Below are 22,117 nucleotides of genomic sequence, written 5' to 3' on the forward strand. Positions count from 1 at the left end.
TATTCATAATATATTTCTAAGTGATAACTGTATCAAGAAGGTATTAAAGCCATCAACTACTCAATAACAAGAGGTATAATCAGTAACTCAATTTAGAAAATTCAGTCAGCCAAAGGGCCAAATACCATCTTTCCCAAGTATTTAAATCACCTTAAAATGTGGTCAAAAGTAAAGTAAAATTGCTTTATGATGCCTGATGTTAAAATTGAGACCTCAAAACAATTTGATGTAAACAGCCTTTTATACTGATATAATAAACCAAGAGCAGCTGTCTGAATTTACAGTTGTGACATGCTAAACATGCTTAAGTTGGATATTACTAATTAATTTCAGCAGAGGTTTAATATCAGGAGGCTTGCTAGGCTTAATTTCTTCTAAGAACGGCTCGCTAGTATTGTATTTGCAAAATGATTTAATTTATTACAACATCTCTCTCTTTGCTATTTCAAGAATTCCTACAGTTAATGTATGCAGATGCAAGTATCTTCCTTAATCAAAAAGAGGGCTAGCTTCCATTTACATATCTCATCTGTGCACACATATCCTATCAACGATGGGTATTTCTGTTCTGCATCTACTTCTATGGTTCATCAAGAACCATTTCAGGAAATGGTGCTACCTGACATTATCATAGAAATACCGGAAGTTCCTGCTGTCTGATACAGAACTTCCAGACAGACATTACAGATTACATGCGTCTCACTCAAAAACCCAAACTGAGCTAGAAGTGTGAAATGGAAGTTTTTATCTGCTTGTCTACAGCTCCTAATGCTGGAACTCAGATTGTTACACCTATAAAAAATTCTCTTAACATCATTGATGTTTGGGATGGCATAATTGACAAAGAAATTCATGTTAAGACATACAGGACTGGATCAAATACAACTATTGATGAAGTTCTGGAGGAATTTAAGACAGAATAACCTATCTTAACACAAGAAATGCTACTCTCCATCACTCCTCCTCCCCCCCCCCCATCCTAGTCTGTAACAGCATATTTCAATCATCTTTCAACCATATTTCAACCATACTAAATAATCAGATTTAATGTATCATCAGGTGTCATTTTCTGTTTCTCTTTCAGTAGCCTGTATTTCTCGTTTCCCTAGGGAGTCTGTCATTAACAATTTCTGTTTCAGAATATTATATATTATCTGTGCTTTCTGGAGGTTTCACGGTACTTGTCTACTTGCAATTTGTTGTCACTTGCAAGTATGATCACTGTGTTGTTTAGTACCTTTTATGATTATTAATCAATATGTATGAAGATAAAACATTCTATATTTGAATATAAGTTCTCTAGTTTTCATTTAATTACACAATACTCTTATATACAACACTAATGGGTTTTTCCCAGAAAATATGAAAATGCATACTTAAAATTTCTAACAATCCAAAATATTGATGCTGAGCCAGTATTTCCTAAAAAAAAAAATAAAATGCAGAAATAACAGAAACAAATTTGTTTGCATGATAAAGTCAGGACTTCAGTGGTTTAAAGCTGTGTTTATGTGTTTTTAAATTCTGTGCTAGCATCAGAGAGTAAAAGAGCAGCCTCAAGGCACCCTGGCAGCCGACAACAGCCAGGCTGAACAACAAGATTGTGATGTTATTCTGCATGGCTTTTTGACAAAGTAAAAACTGAGTTAATGTGTACTTTTGCAGGTGACATGACCAAAAGAATACCTGATGGTAGGCTGCTGGGAGATAGTTTGCTGAGAAGGATATTGGCGGCTTAAAGTACTTTTTCAGATAAGCTTTGACAGTGATGCTTGTAATCATAGTATTGTTAAAGTATTATATCCCTTGCACTGTTCTGGCACCACAAAGGAGAGATCAAAAGTCTTGGAAAATTGATAGGAAAACTGACCAATGGAAGAGAAACAGAAGGAAGGAAAAAGGTTGATGGTTCATTATGCTACAAAAAACAATAGTAGTAACCTCTAACTTATTTCCTTTACTTGTTAAAAAAAAACCTGCTTGCACCCCTGTATTGATCTAAACCAGAATGCCTGTGGATGACTCAGGCCAGCTTCCTGACCGTGGTTGAACCAATATGCGTACTGGAAGTTAGATAAGTAATTATGGAGAAAGACATGAAGCCTCAAACTACTCAAACACCTGCCCCGAGGCAGGTAACTTTTCCATGAATACTCAAAGAGCTCTATAGTCTGTGTTGTCAGTGATTTGGAGGATGTCCATGGCCAAACATTCTAAGGATTTTTTCCTGACATATATAGCACTTTTTGTGAGACTCAGAAGCAATTTGTTATTATGAAGCCATACTCAGAAGCCATTATTAAATGCTAAAATAATCCAAGAATTACATTCTACACTGTACTGAGACGCAACTGCATCAACGACCCCCCTCTCTTGAAATTAAAGACAGCATTTATTACTTTTTAAGAGACTGAACAAGAGTCACACTCAACTTATCAGAGATGAATGACCTTGGGCATAAGTCTTTATTCTGTCAAGGCTTTGAGATGCATATGATAAAGACCTATACTGACAAGAGCCAAATCTAAATAATAGGCTTTGTTGAGGGTATGCCATATCCTTTCCATACACTTTAATATCCAATGATAACAATTGGTGAATAAATAAGCTTTCTGATTATTATTGAGTAAGCAAAAAAATGAAGTATTTTCTCCATAAAGATACAATCACAATCCTTTTATAGTTATGGAATATATGCCATCATATGCATATAATACAGACACATATAACCAGTGTCTGTTTTGATACAGTTGTTACACATAATAACTGTAATTAAAAGTTCATCAACCATTCTACTACTTAAATTAGGACAGTCAAGCATTATAACTGGTTCTCCAGAAGGGTTCTGATGTCTCTATCCTAGAGGATTTCAACATAAAACCTCAAGTAACCTGGTCTGGCCTCATACCTGTGTTGTTCAGGAGGTTGGACTAAAGAGCTCCCGAAGTCCCTTCCTACCTGAATTATTCTATGTCTCTATAGCAGAAAAAAGATAAGGCTATGCTTTTCTGTGACAGAGACTATGACAAATTTACATAAAAACTATAAAAAGTGCTGTTTTGAATATCTCCATAGTTCTCAACATCACATTTTCACAATCATGTCATGCCACTAATTGTTTCCTTTTGATTCAGATTATTAGTATAATTAAAGGTTCTATGTCAATTCACACTTCTGAGTTAGGCTGATAACATTTAATAAAGAAATAATGCTTGTATTTGCTAGTTGAAATTGAAAACACTACTATCAAAAAAAAAAAAAAGAAAAAGACATCTTTCTGTAATGTGGGATACATTAAAAGTTTTAAAAAATAGTTTAAAATAGTTTTTAAAGAGTATGTTTTTAAATAGGATTTAAAATAGTTTTTATATTTCACGGTACATAGCTACAACTACAATTACTTGTTTTTGTTGTGTTTTTGTTTTCTAAGAAGCAACTTTTTACACGAGAGTAATGAAGACAAACTATATTTAGATCATAGCTACCTACTTAGTGCTCAATGTTACTTCAATGGGACTAACATATTCATTCATGCATACATCTTGCTAATGACCTGTTCAAGTCTGTTTTCTTACAACAGAAAGGATTACAGCTTCAGATGCTATAGGAAATACTCTAGCAGAAGATAATGAATGGCCAGTGAGAGAAGAACAAACTGGTAGGACACTTCAAGAATAAGCAAACAAACCTCCAAATAAATGAATAAAAAATAAACAGACCCTTTCTTAACTTGACAGCAGATACATTAGGATTCAACTTCGCTTGTATTTCTAGGAGGTGTGACATTTGTGTGACATTCAGAGTTAACAGGGGAAAAGGAATGTTTCTTGTATTTCTAAAACACAAGGTGTATTTTTCCAAGTACTTGTTCAGTTTCCAGAAAACAATGCATAAAATATTGCCAGCCATACTGAAAACAACACTTTGCTGTCATCTTTTACTCCACAGAACAAAATATTCCTTAGAAATGTAATTTTTATCCCTCAAAAGAAAACCAGTTTCACCTTGAAAGTTTCATAAGTTTCATTCATCTTGAATACATAAGAAGTTATTTTGAGACAAAAGTCAGAAATGAGTTCTTAGAAAGTAATAATGCATCTATTTGTTTTCTGCTTATATATGTATTTAAAGCAAAATTACAGATTGCCTTTTTATGAAAATAGTAATTCTTCTTGATAGCTGGGAGAGTTAGTCTTCATAAGGGGCAGACTTGCTGTCAGAGTTGTAGCTCTAAGCCTTCCCCATAAATATTCCATGAGTTTATACACACACTATATCAAGAAAGTCTGCAGTCTTCATAAGTAGCCAGGGAAGGAGTTGAGGAAGACCACCCCAGCACCCCTTGTTCTATACAGTTGTAGCTACTGGAAGAGATTTAGAACTTCCACAGAAGGGAAGGGAGTTTGCAGAAGGGCCATGTTACAGCTGTACCACATACCTGCAGACTGAAAAATGGATGCTGCAAACTGCCAGAATGTTTACAGTAGCACTTTCTGTGTTCGTGTTGGACAGGGCAAGCATCACAGTAAACCTCAACGGAAATCATACAAGTGAGACAAAATTTTCTAAACTGACCAGTATATTTAACTGCTCAATGGAATGCTTAAATAACTGTGCTATGTTTCTGTTTCTCAGATGTCTCAAATTAGGCATCCAGAAAAAGTAATAACTTTGGAAAATTCTGACCCTGAGCCTTCGCCACCTTTCTTCATTATTGAAGACTGTTGGCAATTATCTTCTCTCTCTCATCTGTCTCAGTCCCTGACAGCAAATAATAGGCAGATTTTGATGGGCTGAAATACTTGTTAACTTGGTCAATTTGTTCAATATTGTTGCACACTCTATCAGAACAAGTAGTTCAGACTTCTTTAGACTATCAGAATTACTTATACCAGGCATACTCACATTCTTTTTGCTGGATCATGTAGAAATGCTGTGATTTCTTCCAGTTTTGGCACACAGCTTTGTAGGTGGATTGCAATCTGTAGTACCATTTCCAGTTACTTGAGGATGCAATTGCGTTTAAATGCGTCAACACTTTCCCTTAAGTGGATCATTTCTACTATCTTTAGTAGTATCAAAAGTAACTGATTGTTTTAAGCTGATTTGCATTTGCAAACTTGCATTCACATTTTTCTTTTAAAAGAAAGTTGAACTTTCCTGCAGATTTTAAAAACAGCTATTTGTTTTGCTTTGATCATGTTCCCTTCCATCTAACTGTTAATGCTGGGGCTGTGATGTGCAGATGTTTCCTGGAATATCTCTTTTACAAGGGATGGACTAATGGGAGTTCTCCATTTTCAAAACAATGTAATGAAAATAATCAACTTCTTGTTCTCTTTATCTGGCCTCATATGCAATATAAGTACATATTCTGAATACACAAACTGTAAAAATCCTGTAGAATACATTGTTTGGATAGAGAGCTTATACACACAGGACAGGATAGAGGGCCTTTCACACAGGACTTCAGTTATCTAAGATCTGTACTTATGTAGATCTCAGTATGATGTTTTCGCCAATTGCAAGCACTGTAGAGCATACACTATTGATACAAGCTTTTAATTAACTTGACTTCCTAAAAAATATGTCAAAATAGATATCAATTATCTCAAGAAATATCACAAAAATATCTTAACTTTTGGTTATGAAAGTTTTGCATCAGTGAGCTTGGCATTGAAGACCTCTGGTCCAAAGCTATCCCAGGCTTCTTTCTTTCTTTATTTATTTTTTTAAATAAAAAATACAGTTATTCTGGTCTGCCTCCCCTTCAGCTAAGATCTACTTCATTAATGCTTGCTAGTAACCTACCCCTTGCAATACTGCTGGCTTCAGAGTCCACAGATGGTATCTTTCTTGAATTATTCTACAAGAAAGTTGGATGATTTATTTTTATTATTCTTTGCTTGACTTGTTAGAACATTTTTTTCTAACAGGCTTTTCATGCATGCACTGCACTACCAGCTCAAAGCAAACAGAAAAAGAATGTCATTTACCATGTCTCTTTTGAGAAGGGAACAAACATTATATAACTGCATGAATATATTGCACTTGTTTAAATTCTCAAAAAGAAAACACAAATAAACCCAACTCCCTCACCCTCAAACACTAAGTTAATAATTAGGGAATCCTGCTATTTTGAAATGCATTAGCAAATTCCTTTCTTTATAGTGTTTTGTAGGCAGATGAACATGTGAGGCAGCCATAGTTAAGTCATTCTGGAAGCTGTGATTTGAAATATGATGACAGAAAGAAAATTCTCTGTTTCTTCTCAAAGGTAGTTTATGATAAAAGTATTTTTATAGTTTTCTAATTCAAAAGCCTTATTAGGTATTTATAGTTGTAATCTTACAATTATTATTAACATCTATTTACACTCTTGCTAATAATAGGTACATCTTGACTTATCTGGAAGTTCAGCATGTTTGCATAAATGTTTTAAAATGATGTCCAGCTCCCTGGTAAATGTCAGTCTACCCTCACATTTATTTAAATTTCCTAACATGGTTGAAGATCTTCCTCAAAAGCTTACCACCCATTGAATCAAAAGGAGGTTTTTCAGAGAATACCAACTTCTTTTCCCTCAAACTACAAGCAAGCCTCTGAGGAAAGGAACAATTAGAAATCCCCCACAACTGCAGGCAGTTATACTGAGCTGTTTTGATTCCAAATGGAAGTTTAGTTTTCTAAAATGTGTCTCTTAATTCCTGACAACTGCATTGGTTTTAAATGGCTGTGCTGTAGCCTCTAGGCTACATCTCAAACACCGCCTGGCACATCACAAAGTCCCAGGATAATAGATTGAAAAGGGCCCAGCTAGTCCCACCTTCTGCTCAGAGCAAGTCCAGTCAGAGCAGCTGCACCGTCTGTAAGGATGGAGATGCCACAGCCTCTTGGCAACATCTTCCCACCTTTTAGGGAAAATCTGTTTCTTATGCCTAATTAGAATTTCCCATGTTCCAATATGTGTCTGTTGCCTCTGTTGCTATCACTGGGCACCTCTAAGATAGTTTGGCTCTGTCTTCTCTGTACTTTCATTAGGTGCCTGAAGACAGCAATGAGATGCCCCTGAGCCTTTTCCTCATACAGTTGAACAGAGCCTCTTCTAGCAGCCTCCCTTCATCCATTACGTGCTTCAGCCCCCTGAGCCTCTTGGTAGCCTCTGATAAACTTGCTGCAGCCCTAGAAAATGCTGTTCTTTGCAGATTTCCACTTGTGAAGGGGAAAAAATAAAGCTATTATGGTGGATGGCTATCTACATGAAAACATATGAAATGAGGAATAGTAATAATAGATATATCTTCTCACATTTAGATGTTTGAACCCAGAGATATGCCTAAAAGTACCTTAAAGATTTATAGAGAAATCATGAAGAAATAAACACTCAAATTGTATTCTATTTCAAGGGAACTTAGTTTTCTCAGGTTTTGTTTAAGATTCTGACCTATAATTTTATAATCAATGTCTCTCCTAAAGGGTAAGGTAAAGATAAGATTCCTGTTCCCTTCATATTGACAAAGACCAGAGGTTAGACATAAATGATTACAAGCTAGTAGGTGGCACAAACCTGTATCATGTTTATACCACATACCTGCGTCTAATCAGGCCTGAAGTTTTGGCTTATAAAATCACTTATACTATCCCAGTACAGCATATTGAAGTTTTAGCCAGAATGGTAATAAGCTGTGTGAAGAATAATCTGCTTATGCCCTACCTAAAGCATATTCCATGCTGACTCAAGCTGACTTTTTGAGCAAAACAGTCTCTTCAGGAAATGTCCAGTCTTACTTCTTAAATTTCAGCTAGATACACAACATCTGCCAAAATATGTGCTGAATAATAGGAAAAAGAGTAATTTACAAACAGAAGTTCTACATTCTAAGTCAAATTCATGCAATGTGTTTTTAACAATATCTGCAAAAAGGATTTAAGGAAAGGAAACCACCAGAAGCTTTGTGAGATGGTAAAAATTATGGATTCAATATATCAGAGCTATTGCTAAGCGGAACTGTCAGGGCTGCTGGAAGAACTCAATGACCTGATTAAGACAGTAGCGAGATACCATGTTCTCTGTCCACTTCTACAAGATTTTATCATAAATTATTTTATTAACTTGCTATATTGAGACTCTCTTTAAAAGAGATTTGGATTGCCATGTAGGCAATCCTCAGGAATATATATGGATACCACTACACTGCTAAGTTTTATTACTTTTATGAAAGTGAATAGTAAAACACTCCAGAAAACTTCAGATTGTTAGAATAAGCTGTAATTGAAGTAAGAAAACATCTTACTCTGACTTCTGAAGACATAACGGTCTCTCTTACCCAATGGCCAGTATTTCCATTTATCTACTCACTCCCTACAAATTCTTTAAAATCCCTGAAGTTTGTGAGCATCTTCTTTATTAGCTTTTATTCTCAACAAGCTTAAACTGAAATCCCTTATTAAACCACAAATAAGCTTTATATACCTTCTTCTTAAAATATTTTCTTAGAAGTTGAATGAGTTTTATCATTTCTATCCATTCCTATAAAACTTAAAATGTAGTCTTTTAAAACTATGTTCCATTAACAATACTAAGAATAACCTGGTATTCTAACACATAAATCCTTCTTTCATTTTCTTCTCAAGTAAATATTACTTGAGAACCCAGTTTATCTTAGTGAAGATTGTTAAACAGAGTATTACTTCTACAGGGGGACAGCACCAGTTTGGGAGGTCCACATGTGACAATGCTGTTGTGTAAATCACAATACTGGAGGCAGGTCTCTCAAATATCGTCTTTTCACAACTTCTTCCTTTCTGACTTTCATGGCCAACTCTTTCTCTTAATTTTTTATTTAGTATAAAGTATTTTCTTTCCCTCTGTGTATCTAAATAGCATAATTTATTCCAATTATTTTACAGTTCCTGCCTTGTCCTGTAATTTATCTCACAACTATCCAAAGAAAAGTCTGAAGAAGAGGGTTCTTTAATTCTGAATCTTAGCTTTTTTTTTTTTTTTTTTTTTTGCTTCTGCACACTGCTTACAGTCATATAGATCATCAACAGCACACTGTGGAGAATGTAACACAAGAAATAAAACCAAACCTATCCATTTAACTATTTTTGATTTGCATGCAAAAACAATCTGTGTACATTATTTCAAAATACACATGGAACAGTTCTCACAGCCCTATCCATTAACAGACTGATGAGGATGAATGTATGAAATTATTAAATTTGCTGAAAACATGCTGCACAGCATACACTGACAAAAGAAAGCTGTTTTTTTTTTTTTTTTTTTTTTTTTTTTTTTTCTAAATCACACTGTTTTCATTGTCCGTGAGAAATTAAGAGCAGGATGACAAAGGGTGTTTACACAGGCACTTAGCCAGGAAACTGTTTTCCACAGATACAGTCGTTCTGGGAGCACATCTCCGATTTTATGAGCTCCCTCCCTCTGTTCTCTCTCTCCCTGTAATCACATTGAGAAATATATCTGTAGGTGAGAAAATACATAGTTCTGCACAACATATTGAAATGCTGCTTCTTTCCTTTAGGTAAGTGCTACCACACTGAGGCCATTTGTAGGAATTTTACACAGCAAGATAAACACATGCAAACCTCTTAAGGAAACACATGAACTGCAGGACAGTTTCACAGTGAATCATTACCAAAAATCTGTGTAAGAAGTCCATAAAAGAATTCTCTATAAATCTTCTGTGAAATGCAGCATTGCTTATTAGCAGTGGAAAACCTCATGAGATAGAAAGTCTTGTCACTTTATTTGTGTGTGCTTTCCTGCATCTTAAGTTGCAGCTTAAGATCCCTTAGGATCATGTGAGGCTAGGTTATATATTAGAGAGCTGTGCTATAGTGCTGTGAGTGTGTAAGCCTAGCAGCTGGGTACTGTTATGGTTGCTGCTTTCCTGTGCTAAGCTGATTTACTTGTTTAAGGTCTGACCTCATCATCCTGTCAGTATGGATTCCCACCTATACAGTTAGCAGCAGCTTAGCATCGGCTTGAAGAGCTTGCAGTATATTAATCAGAAGAGAGAGAGAGAGAGAGAGAGAGAGAGAGCAAGCTACCGGTATTTGTTCTTTTGTTGTCTTTTCTTAAGAAGAGGAGTTGAAACACAAGAGATAAAGAATCTGCTTCCTTTCTAAAAGAATAGGCTTTTGTATATATATATACATTTTTTTTTTTTTCCTGGAAAAAATGTCAGTATCTGGAAAGAAAGAGTTTGATGTGAAGCAGATCCTGAGGCTCCGCTGGAGGTGGTTCAGTCACCCCTCGCAAGGCTCTGGAGGCACGGGGGGCTGCCATCAGCAGGAAGGATATGAACACAGAGGGACACCGGTTCAGAACAGGTTGAAGAACCACTCTCGGGACAGAAATGGGCTGAAGAAAAACAGCAGTCCTGTCCACCACAATATACTGGCACCTGTGCCAGGTCCAACCCCGGTGCACCACCGATCCATTCAAGCCTGGCATCAACAAAACCTCATAGAACAACTTCGATCAAATGAAGATATTCCCAAAACAAGCACAGAGGAAAACTGTGTCAAAGAAGATTCAAATAAAACCGCACAGGAGCTGCAGATGATCACAGAGGAAAATTCAGATGAATCTGCAGAGAGGTAGGACTTTTAAAGCCTGCACTTCAAAAACCATACTTCTATCCAAGTTATTCTCTAAAACCGTATTTGTTTTTAACCAGAGCTCCTTACAGCATTAATCTAACTTTGTATATGTGCACACCCACACTCACATTAAAAAGCAAGAAGGAACACTGTCATGAAATTTTGATCTTTGCTTAAGATACATTATGTCAGAACTTCCATAAAAATAAAATCTGCCAGCTTGTCAAATTTTCTCTATTGCAATTTACAACATCTTATTTTTTTTTGTATTGATTTATTCTGTGTAAGAACAATGGAAAAAATGAGCCTTCTGAAATACTGTCCTCATTCTGACTTTATCAATGGGTGCAACTTTGACAAATGGGAACTGCTGGAGATACACGGTCTGTGTGGTTGCCATCAGTTTGTCAAAATTTTCACTGCCTTTTTTTACTGTCTCTTTGACAAGTATAATTAACCCTGAACTAAGTGGAAAGGGAACATCATTACTTGCTTTTTTAAGGGTTTATTTGAAATCACAGTAGTTTCACAGCTTGTTTAGCACAGTAAGAGACATACTTTCTGCAAGGTCAGGTAAAAAATATGACAGCTATGACAGCTTAAAGGTGTAAGAACAAAGGGTGATCTATTTTTAAGATGTTAATATAGAGAAGAAAATACTAGTACAAGTTATTTCACTAAGCATACCATTTATTTTTTTATGATGTTTTCGAAATTGATGTCAGTATTATTAGCTTATAGAACAACAATTTTACTTCACCTTTACCCCACCTTGGACTGAAATTATGCATTTATAATGTGATCATTTTCACCATTTGATAAGATTGTCATCAAGTCTTTGGGAATATTTTTTGATGTTTACACTGTACTTAAATACAAATCCATCTTACTTGAAGTTACAGTTTCTCAGTAAAACAAAGCTGACAGCTTGTGTATTTTTAGCGGTTGTTATTTTTCAAGTTGTACATCTGGTACAGGGAACATCTGCAGACTGACCAGAAAAATGTATTACAAAATGTTATTTTGGAAACAGTACTAGCAGTCAATGTATACTATGTAAATTCATTATGAAATAAAATCAGTGAGGTAGGAATGCGATAGTTTTATATGCTTCCTAAAGTACTGATTTGTAATGGGTAAAACCCCTACCCTTAGTGCAATTTATTTCAAAAGACAGTACACATTTCCTGGAAAAAAAAGTAATTTTAGGCACACCTCAGAAAGAAAGGCAATTTTATTTGAAAAAAAAAAAAAAGGAACAGTTAATATTCAAGATAACACTATTTTCTGGTAAATGAGGTAAAAGAAAAAAAAAAAAAAAAGGATACTGAATTCAGTTTGGAAGATATTAAGGCACTGCCCTCTGAAATAAGATGTGACATTTTCTTCAGCTATATATAAACTTTCTGCTAAAGCCTCATGAAATTTTATGCCTTTGTATTCAATCAAATTTAACTTCTCTTGAGCTGTTTAAATTTGCAGCTTTTAGAAAAGTTTTGTGAGTGTATATATCTCATAAAGTATTGCTATATTTAAGTGTATTTTCTCTAAGTTGTCAATGAAAGCTTTTTATGCATGTTGTAGGTTAAAGCTAATTTTAAAATACACTATAAAAGTCTGATTTTTTAAGGCATTGTTTAGGAAGCAAACCATGACCACAAGTTTCTCTATAATTAAAACTTTGTGTCAATTAATTAAAAAGATCATTAAAGTCACTACACCATAGTTCCAATTTCTTAAATATATACGTAAGGAAATCATCTATCTTTCTCTTTGGCTATAGCATTAATGTGCTAATTGCTTTGAAGTGAAATACTGAGAAGAAATTAAGAGAAACCTTACACCTTCAGTAAAATTGCTGGATATATTTTCATTTCTTTAACAATGTCTCATCTTGCACTTTTGAAATCTTCCTAAAAAAGTAAGGTTTCCTTTTTTAAAAAATTAGTTTGTGCCTCTTTTTTTCTTCAGAAGTTCCAGATAGTGACAATTGATTGGAATCAATGAGATCTTCTAATAATTAACACCTCTAAAAAATCAAGCACTTGCAGTATCCCCTAATTCTTACACTGCTAAAGCCATGCATAAGAAACTGCAATTATTACATCCATATGCTCTTTTGCATTCATACTTGAGGATACCAAAGACAACCTCATAAAACTTTTCCTTTTACTCTGTAAAAGGAATCATACCTTCTGAGTGGTTGTTGGTAATGCAGCAACTTTACCTCTGCCTGTAGAAGTTCCATTTCTAGCTGTACTCTAAAGGAGGACAAACTTTAACAGAGGCAGATAGTGATAGGACAAGCAGGAAAAGTTGTAAACCAGAAGAGGGGAGGTTTAGATTAGACACTAGGAAGAAATTCTTCGCTCAGAAGGTTGTGAGGCACTGGCCCAGGCTACCCAGGTTGGTGTTCCATCTGGGGCAGTGCCCAAGGCCAGGCTGGGTGGGATTTGGGTAGCCTGGGCTGGCGGGAGGGTTCCCTGCCCACAGGAAGGGGTTGGAATGAGATGAATGTTAAGGTCCCTTCCAACCCAAACCAGTCTGTGGTTCTATCAAACTGAACATACTGCTACATGCCACTTAGACATTGAAGAGTGGGAAAGTACATGAAATCAGGCCAATACCTTGACCTTAAGCAAGCTTAGATTCTGTTTGATGGTTGACAAAAACTATGTTATGTGCAATACACAAACAGATGCTTGTACACACAAGTTGGTGCTGATGTACATGGAAACAAATATTTAGGAGGAGTATCTTCTTAATGGAGGCAATACTGGTGAGGCCACACCAGTGCAGAGTAGAGCAGGATAATCACTTCCCTCAACCTCCCTATGCTGTGCCTGATGCACCACATGACATATTTGGCCTTTTGGGCTGCCAGTGCACACTATTCAGTCATATTAGTTTCACTGCCAACCAGAACACCCAGATCCCTTTCTGCAGGGCTGTGCTCCAGCCTCTCATACCCCAGTCAGTACAGACATCTAGACTTAACTTGTCCCAGGTGCAGAACCCAGCACCTGCTTTTGTTAAATTTCATTTGGTTGGTGACTACCCAGCCCTGCAATTTGCCAAGGGCTCTTTTTTTTTTTTTTTTTTTTTTTTTTTTTTTTTTTTTTTGCAAGGCCTCCTAGCCTCAAGGGAGTCAACAGTTCCTCTCTATCTAGTGTTGTCTGCAAACTTACTCAGAATACCTTCAAGTCCTGCATACAAGTCTTTTCATGAAAACACTGAAGAGAACTGGAGAAAATGGAGCCTGTGAAACCCCACTTGGGACTGGCTGCCAGCCTGGTATAGCTCCATTTTCTGTATCCCTTTCAGCCCAACCCTTCAGTCAATTGTTCACCCATCATATCATGGACTTGTCTAGCTGTATGCTGGACATTTTATGCAGACAAATACTGTGAGAAGTGAAAATGAATAAATCATTGTATAGTATTTGACCCTAATTTCTTGGCCATATGATGACTTTTTTGTCTGCGTCTTTAGCTAATGTGGCACAGACCAAAGACACATACCATCATGTTTTCTTCTGCTGAACACCTTTTTGGGAAGAGTCGTTAAACTACACATTCACTGTGGCCTCCTCAGTTTTTAACTAACACTCTGTGAAATGATACTCAGCTAGTTTTTCAACATGAAAGACCACTTCTAAAAAAGAAGAGAGGTGATAATTTCCCTAGTGAAAACAGAACATATGAATTATTCTGTGAAACCACTGGTCAAAGCAAATTGAGTTGTTTTTTTTTTTTTTTTTTTTTTTGTATTAAGTGTCCAGTTCTGAGTAGCCTAACTAATAAGCAAAGTCCTACCCCTGATTCATGAGAATAATGGATAACGAATGACAATGCACCTATTAAGTGAAAGGACTATGATCCTTTGCAGAAAAGATTATAAAGTGCTGCATTCAGAGTAGTACACCATTACACTATTTTCCCCTCATGAGTTAGAATTCAGGCTCATAAACCATCTCTGATGCCTAAGGCAAAAGTTTATAAATGATTACTCCTAATGTTGCACAGCAGTAGCTTTTATTTTTAAATGAAAACATAATTGGTCTGATTTTATTTCATGCTTTCGATGGCAGCATTTTGATGGAAAGTTTTCAAAAATCTGAACTTTAACACATAATAGGTTTGCAAACATAATAAGGAATACTGGCCATCTAGTCAGAGGACATGTCAATCCCTCTATGCTGAAGTGAGATCAACAATATTTAAGTGCTTCCTTAGTTATTTGTAGTACAGTTTAAGATCATTATTTTCTTGATCTTTTCCCGTGGATATATATATTTATATGTATATATATGTGTGTGTGTGTATAACCATATTGCTCCCCTTATTTTCTGTAGTCTGAAGACCTGCAATTCTTGCAATATTTTTTCAGAATTCCTATGCTAGAGAAATATGATCATTTTCATTGTTCTCAATGCTGACACTTTCCAACATTTCTGTGTACTTCTAGTATTGTGGTATGTTCTGGTTAAAACTTGATAATTCTGGCATATAGGGCAGGATTACATACATGTCATTCCAGTTTAAAAAACTGTTTGAATATCCTGCCTAGTGTTTTTTTTTTTTTTTTTTTTTTTTTTTTTTCGTGTGTGTGTATGTATGTGTGTGTGTGAAAAACATGGTGTTATTGCTCATGCCTAGCTTGTGATTTATGTGAGACTCCTGACCCTATACCAAAGACCTGTTCCCTAGCCATCTGTACATCTTTGCAGTTATTTGTTGCTAAATACAGTACTTACCAGAAATAATTTTCACCTTATTTTTAATCAGATAATGTCTCCAATTTACCAAGTTAATACTCACTTCCAATCCTATTCTGCAATGTATTTGCAGCTTGCCTTAGCTTGATATGGTCTTCAATTGTAATAAAGTTCCTATGAGCTTTCTATTTATTTCTTCCTCCCTCGAAGACACTTAGAACATTCATGGAAAATCACAGTGGAACCTTAGTGGAAAGTTCCTTAGGAGGCCAGTATGACTTAGTTATTTACCACTGAACCATTGATAACTACTATACAAGTATGAGTTCAAAGCAGTTTTGCACCTGTCCTGCAACAGCTTATTCCAAACAGTACCTCAGGATGAATTTCGTAGTATCTGATATGAGACAACATCGAAGAATATCTCATGTTCAAGATACTAATGACAGCTACTTCTTTTTCTTTTCTTCATAATGCCTAATACAGCCTATTAATGAAGGATTTCAATTTATCTTAACATGTTATTCTTGACAAATCCTTGTTGACTGCTAGTCTTCTCTTTCACTTTTAAGTGCTTAGAAATAATAATTATGATACCTTTAAACTGAAGATTTTGTCAATAAGTAAAAACTAATAAAAGAAATGATGCTTCTGTCCTGTGGAGAATTTTGCAGTTTCTTTAATACTTTTAGCCACATATATATATATATATTCATATATATTCAGCAATGTACTTTAAAAAGATGATTTTGTGCCAGTCTGCTATGGATAGACAAAATGCTTCCTTATAAACTCAGTGAAAAGCAAAAGCTAATTGTCTGCTAAAGATGACCTTTAACTAAAGGTCAAAATATGAATTTGAAAATGCGGACATTTGGAATGGTTTATTTAAGATATTGTAGCTGATCTCTCAGAAGTGATGGTTAGACAGCCCATGTGGCATTTCAATATTTTAGTGCAGTGGAAGAGAAATTTAGAGCTGGGGGACAAGGATGATATTTTTGTCCATGATGATTGAAGAACACCCCACTGTTATCAATGAGTTGCTGCATTTGCTGGTGCCAGATATTACTTCAGTTCTACGTATGGACTAAGAAATGGTGCATGCAGCACATGGGATAATTAATGAAACCATGCTGGATTTTAATACTGTTTCAATGTAACTCAACTGAAGAGTTTTCTGTGATATCTAATGTTTACTAAAAGTAGTAAATTTGTGAAGTTCTAGCAAGCAGCATCTCATGCAGGCTTAGTACCAAAGAGCAGATTTGCCTTTTTCCCAGAAATTGCTAACTTGCAAAAGGAGAATAGAACTTTTCAGACAATGGGGGAATGTAAAGAGCAGTAACAAATGAAGTCATTTGGACTGAACAAATACTATTGCCTCATATAGGATCTCTTGGAACAGGAATTAGAATCAATATTCCTCAAAGGCTTCCTCAGCAGATATTCCAGCTTTATCCTTCTACTATGACATCTTTTGAGGAACTTGGAACATAGGCTTACATTTGACATGCATAGCTTTCAAACATGAATATTATGGGCAAAAGAAAAATATCATTTAATAGTAATTTAAGAAACTACAACAATTCTATCAATTTCAAAACAATTTCTTTATGATTCAGTTATGTTCTTATTTCCACTCCATACAGCTTGTTCTCAGCAAAGACAGCTGTTAAATTACTTCCTAAAGAGTTATTACTGCTCTTAAAATCACTTCTTAATGTCTCCAGAAAAGAAGTAAAGCAGATGATTAAACACATGTGACCAATGCAGATCAGATTTTACAGTGCAACAGTTCAATTGCATACTGAACGTATACAATTGTGAAATCAGCAGGAAATTTTTGAAGCATTCTTTGAAAAGGGGAGAAAGTTTTCTTGATTTGAAAGCCATAGACAGAAATTTTAAAGAAATGAACAATTTATTTTCATAGTTTTTTGTGGCTGATTTGTTTACTTTGAACTATTTGAAACACTGTAGTAAGGAACACTACTAAAATCTTTCGTAGTTAAAGAAATACAGGGTTTGTTTGTTGTAGTTAAATAGCCAGATTTGGCCCAATACATACCAACTCATTCAGCTAAAAGAAAAATCATAGTATATTTAAAGAATCACTGTACCACGTGGTATGATAAAGAATATGATTTGTATATAATACCTGTAGTTATGAAGGCTAAATAAATACAAAAGTGAAGCTGAAGGATTGTCCAGATTCAGAGAAGAGCTAAAAGGGATTATAGGAAGTAAACTAAAAAATGATGTCTAAAGAAGTCCACAGCAAAGTTTTCTCCTCTGTGAAATCAGCCCCCACCTCCGTGACTCTATCCTCAGACACACTGGCAGAACTTCCCACTCAGCTGTGACAACAAATCTCCCAGTGCCTTTCTTTCTCCCCTTTTCAGAGGAAATACTTAATAGTGAAAACTCAATTAAAAGCTAACTAAAATAGATAAAACAAGAACTTATGGCCTGACTCTTTCCAACAATTCTGCCTGTCCAATAATTAATAGCATAAATCATCTTGCACTTCATTTTAGTAACTGTTTTTATTCTATAAGATGAGAAAGGATAATTCACTAAAACTCTGTCTCCTGCTCACAGGTAAGAGAAAGATAATTAAAATAATGTAAAGGAATACCCTACTTTATAGCCACCATATTCATTTGAGGTTGAAATATATTACATGGTGTTACAATTTAAAAAACGTTTTGTCAAGAAATAGGGCATTGCTTTCTCATGCTGGATTTTACAGTTATGCAAAGATATCTTACTTAGAAATGAAACAGAACAATATTAATTATTTTCTTCACTGTTTTCTCAACTAAAACCCATTTAGGCTAAACAAACATATTAATTGGAAAAGAAATTAACGTCTGATACCTCATTCTTTCTTTGGTTCTGCTACACATGTTTTGAAAATCTTTGGACAAGAATCTAGAGATCTTACCCATATATAAAAACTTGATTTAACCAAATTCAAGCTCTCTCAGTCTGTCTCAAACTTTCAAAACGTATGACTTTATGACTAGATGCATTAGGAACTCAATATCAATACCATGCATTCTACCTCAGATTTGTTTCTTCCTTCTTACATAAACTCACTTAGAAATCTCTTAGGCTCTTGGTATCACAGTTTGCTTATATTAAAGATGGCATTTGATACCTGTTCTCTTAGGAACACAGTAAGAACTGATCAGTCTTTTCAAGCACCATAATTTGCCTAAAAACTGCTATTAAAATGCATACTGCAATGTGTGTATATTAAGATTGATACATTATAGTATGCAGTTCTCATGATAATATCATACATAGCATATAGATCTCATGACAATATCACAAAAATCAGACTGCTAGTTTAACTAGAAGTTTTCTATTACAACAGGTAGTAGTGACCACTAGTATAGTTATAATTAAATGTTTTGATCAGCAAACATAAAGGGAATACATTTGATAAAATGGAGAGCCACTGCTACCATTTGCTATGCTTCAGTTTACCTGATAAATTAGAAGTCAAGAGGAAGGGATGCATTCTTGCAAGACGAGCATTTTCAAAGCCTGTTCATTTTAATAGAAGTTGAGAAAATGAACAACCTTTTTGAACTGGGAAAATATACCTTGATTTAAATGGAAATCATGAGCAAACCACTAAGAAATCCTAGGACTTGGAGAAAAGCTATTTTAAGCTATTACATATGGTTTGGGTTGCTAGGGAAACCTCTTTTACAGTGTTCATTTAGCACAGATGCTCAGGAAAGCTCTGTGGCTCCTTGTCATACCATTTCAGAATGTGAAGAAATAGAGATGAGCATATACACACATGCAGACAAAAATATCGCTGTAAATTTATCTTAGTCATGTTCTGTATCTTTGGTGGAAGTTATTTTTTATTTTATTTTATTTTTTTCCATGACCGCTGTGATAAAATAAATGCTTTGTAATTAAAAATCTCTGTTTCCAGACTGAGGATGTTTGTGGAAACATTACCTTCAGCATTGATTCATTCTGGTTCATATTTTAGATAGTTGTCTATTTAGAGCAAAGGATTTGCCTGCACCATATACATTCTGAAAATGTAAGGAGCAAGTCTGGTGACACCAATTCTGGCCCACCCTTTGGACTGTAGGGCAGATGTGACTTGCCAAAATACGTATTATAATCAGCTTCACTGCCACAGTAAAGCGGGATTTACTGCCACAGCATTTGGCACACTCCCTTTACCTCTTTAGACCTGAGGTGGGTGATAGCTTGGAGAACAGTTGCAGTCTGCTGCAATCAGAGGCTCACAGGCCACTGTGTTGAGCAGGCAGGAGGCTCAGATCTTTTCTACTAGCACCTCTTCCAGGGTGTGCATTAACTAGACAAACACAGCCCCAAGTGAAGGCAGAGCACTTGGATCCATATCCATAATCTAGACAAATATCTTTCACCTCCTGCCCAAGTGGTCATGTAAGAGAGGTGATAAAGGGAGTCAACAATATATGAAATTTGAATGGAGCTCTGGAAGGGAAGAACAGCAAAAATATAAATCTATAGCTATGGTTTTCCCTTCTGACTTTTCTATTTTTCTTTTGTAGTGGCCTGAGTTACTGTTCTTGCAGTGACCTACTGCCTGTGTGTGCCAACAGTACTAAGCTCTCAGTGACCTTAATATAGGTCAGACATTTGTATGGTTTTAGCATCACCAAAATTTGTTTAGACTTGGTTGGAAAGAGGCAGAAATTGATTCTTGCTACAAAGTAATTTAATCAGAGAAATGAAAACCATCAGTTATTTTGGACATCACATTACAGCTTTCTGCAGAAAGTCCTCTATTTTGTTCAATACTCTGGAGAATCCTGTACTTCTTTTCTGAGTCATAAACTGTAACTCAAAACATATGTAAACATTGAACTAAGATTATTTGAAGAGTTTTAAATCAAACATGCATATTGTAGCATTAATACTTTGTTAAAAGCATATAAAGACTGAAATGCTTGTTCCAAGTCATGATTTTGAGTCTCACATAGGACATTCACTGAAGGTTGCTTACCATACACCTGGTTGTCATTCAGCTTACAGAAAACTACACATAAGGACATAAGGACATTCCTTTCTATGTGATGAACTTAAAAATAAATCCCACAATTCTACATGCTAGTATTGTGGCTTAGGACTTTTGATCTCTGTCTGAGACGCTTGACCTAGTAAAATTATCTGGCAGGACAGCCAAATCAGTCTCTTGACAAATCTTGTCATAGTGGATTTACAAGCCGTGTAAGACAGCTTCCTGGGAAGTTACAGCCTTGTGGTCAGACTCTTCAATCACAACGCAATGAAGCAGTGAAAAAAGTACAGAAAGGAATAAGGATATATAAGTCAGAAATAATTTTTTGTCCTCATTTGTTTTTTCATTCACTTAAATGATGCCAAATTCATCTATAAAAGAAACGTAGAGTGGTTTGATTCAACAACAGACCAATAAAGTTTCTCAGCATGAAGCTCCCATGAGATCCCACAGATGTGCCAGATGTGTCTCTTACTTCCTCTTTAGAGGAATTCAATATGTAGCTCAATTACTAGTTAGCTGTTTAAATTAAAGCTTCCTTAAACTGTTTCACTTAGCATTACAGTGAATTCAAAACTGAATTTAGCACCATTAGTAGAAGAACCAAGTTAGGACTGGAGGACAGTGTGGTCTGTTAAGATCACACTGTGTAAAGACCAAGAACACTAAGTCATGGATATATTTACTAGCAGTCTACTGAACTGCTCTTATTCTTCATCTGGAATGTGGAAGTGTTGCCTTATATATTTTGAAGAATACTTCAGTTAAATACCTTATCTGTCCGTTTTCCACGGTGTTATCTTTTAAGTACATACAATTCCTAAAACATCCTTTATTGTGCCCTGTATATCAAATAATTAATGGGAAGTCTATTATTTCACTTTCAATGGCTATTGCTATGACATTTCATAAATAAGTTGATTGTAAAAACCGCAATTTTAAAAAATCCTTTCTAGTAAGTGACTTTCAGCCAATACCATATTTTAAAATAATTTTGAAAAAATAAATTGATTTCTAGACTCCTAACTTTCTCATCTGTTAATTTATTCTGTAAACTGTTTCAGAGATTTTTTCAGTTTTCCTATACTCCAAATACTCTTTCTCAAATGCAAGACTGATTTCTAACAGACTATTTGGCTCAAAAGAGGAAAGACTTGCAATATATTAAGGTGATTTGTAAACTCACATCAAGAAAGAAAGGCAAGTGCACTGTTTTTTTCTTGTGTTTACTTGGTGTGATCTTCTTTCCCATGATCTATCACAGTGGCAGAGTAGAAGGTACCTCAGGCAACGGCTCTCAAAAGTTAACGCATCTTGTGTCATACAGTCAGAGCTTTGCTTAGGATCTGCATTTCTGCTTTGCCTTTTTGATGCTCCATTTCACATTGAGTAGCTAAGCCAGAACTAATTTCTTTGGAAAACACTTCAAAATGAAGTGTTTTATATTATTATATTTTGTTCCTAATTGTATATAAACAAGTATTTTAATTGGTTAAATACTCTTTTCTGCACAATTCCACCCTCTCCTGATAAATGCCCTCTGGAAAACCTTAGAACATGAAGAAGCTAATAGAGAACATTTTTACATAAATCTACTTAAAAAATTTTTACTCTCCAGCTGAAATCCTCATTAAATATATTATTACCTCCTTCCAGTACTTCAGATTGCCAGGAGTCATAGGATCCTAACATCACAGAATAAGGTCAATATACTGCTCACAGTA

At 35.3% G+C, this 22,117-nt stretch overlaps 1 protein-coding gene across 3 annotated transcripts in view; it reads left to right on the forward strand.

Moving 5' to 3' along the window:
- KLHL4 (kelch like family member 4) overlaps positions 1–22,117 on the forward strand; it is a 79,817-nt gene that overhangs the window by 31,998 nt on the left and 25,702 nt on the right. Inside the window, exon 2 of one of the 3 annotated variants that reach the window (XM_084534673.1) lies at positions 10,212–10,626. The exons of 1 other annotated variant lie outside the window; for it this stretch is intronic. In XM_084534673.1, coding sequence (XP_084390799.1) covers positions 10,589–10,626 — 38 coding nt within the window. In that variant the 5' untranslated portion in view covers positions 10,212–10,588. Of the gene's footprint in view, positions 1–9,848; positions 10,627–22,117 lie in introns of those variants that run through there. One more of the 3 variants, XM_084534671.1, reaches the window with a different exon arrangement.

This window comes from Aythya ferina (assembly GCF_964211825.1).
Source record: "Aythya ferina genome assembly, chromosome: 13".
Taxonomy (NCBI): domain Eukaryota; kingdom Metazoa; phylum Chordata; class Aves; order Anseriformes; family Anatidae; genus Aythya; species Aythya ferina.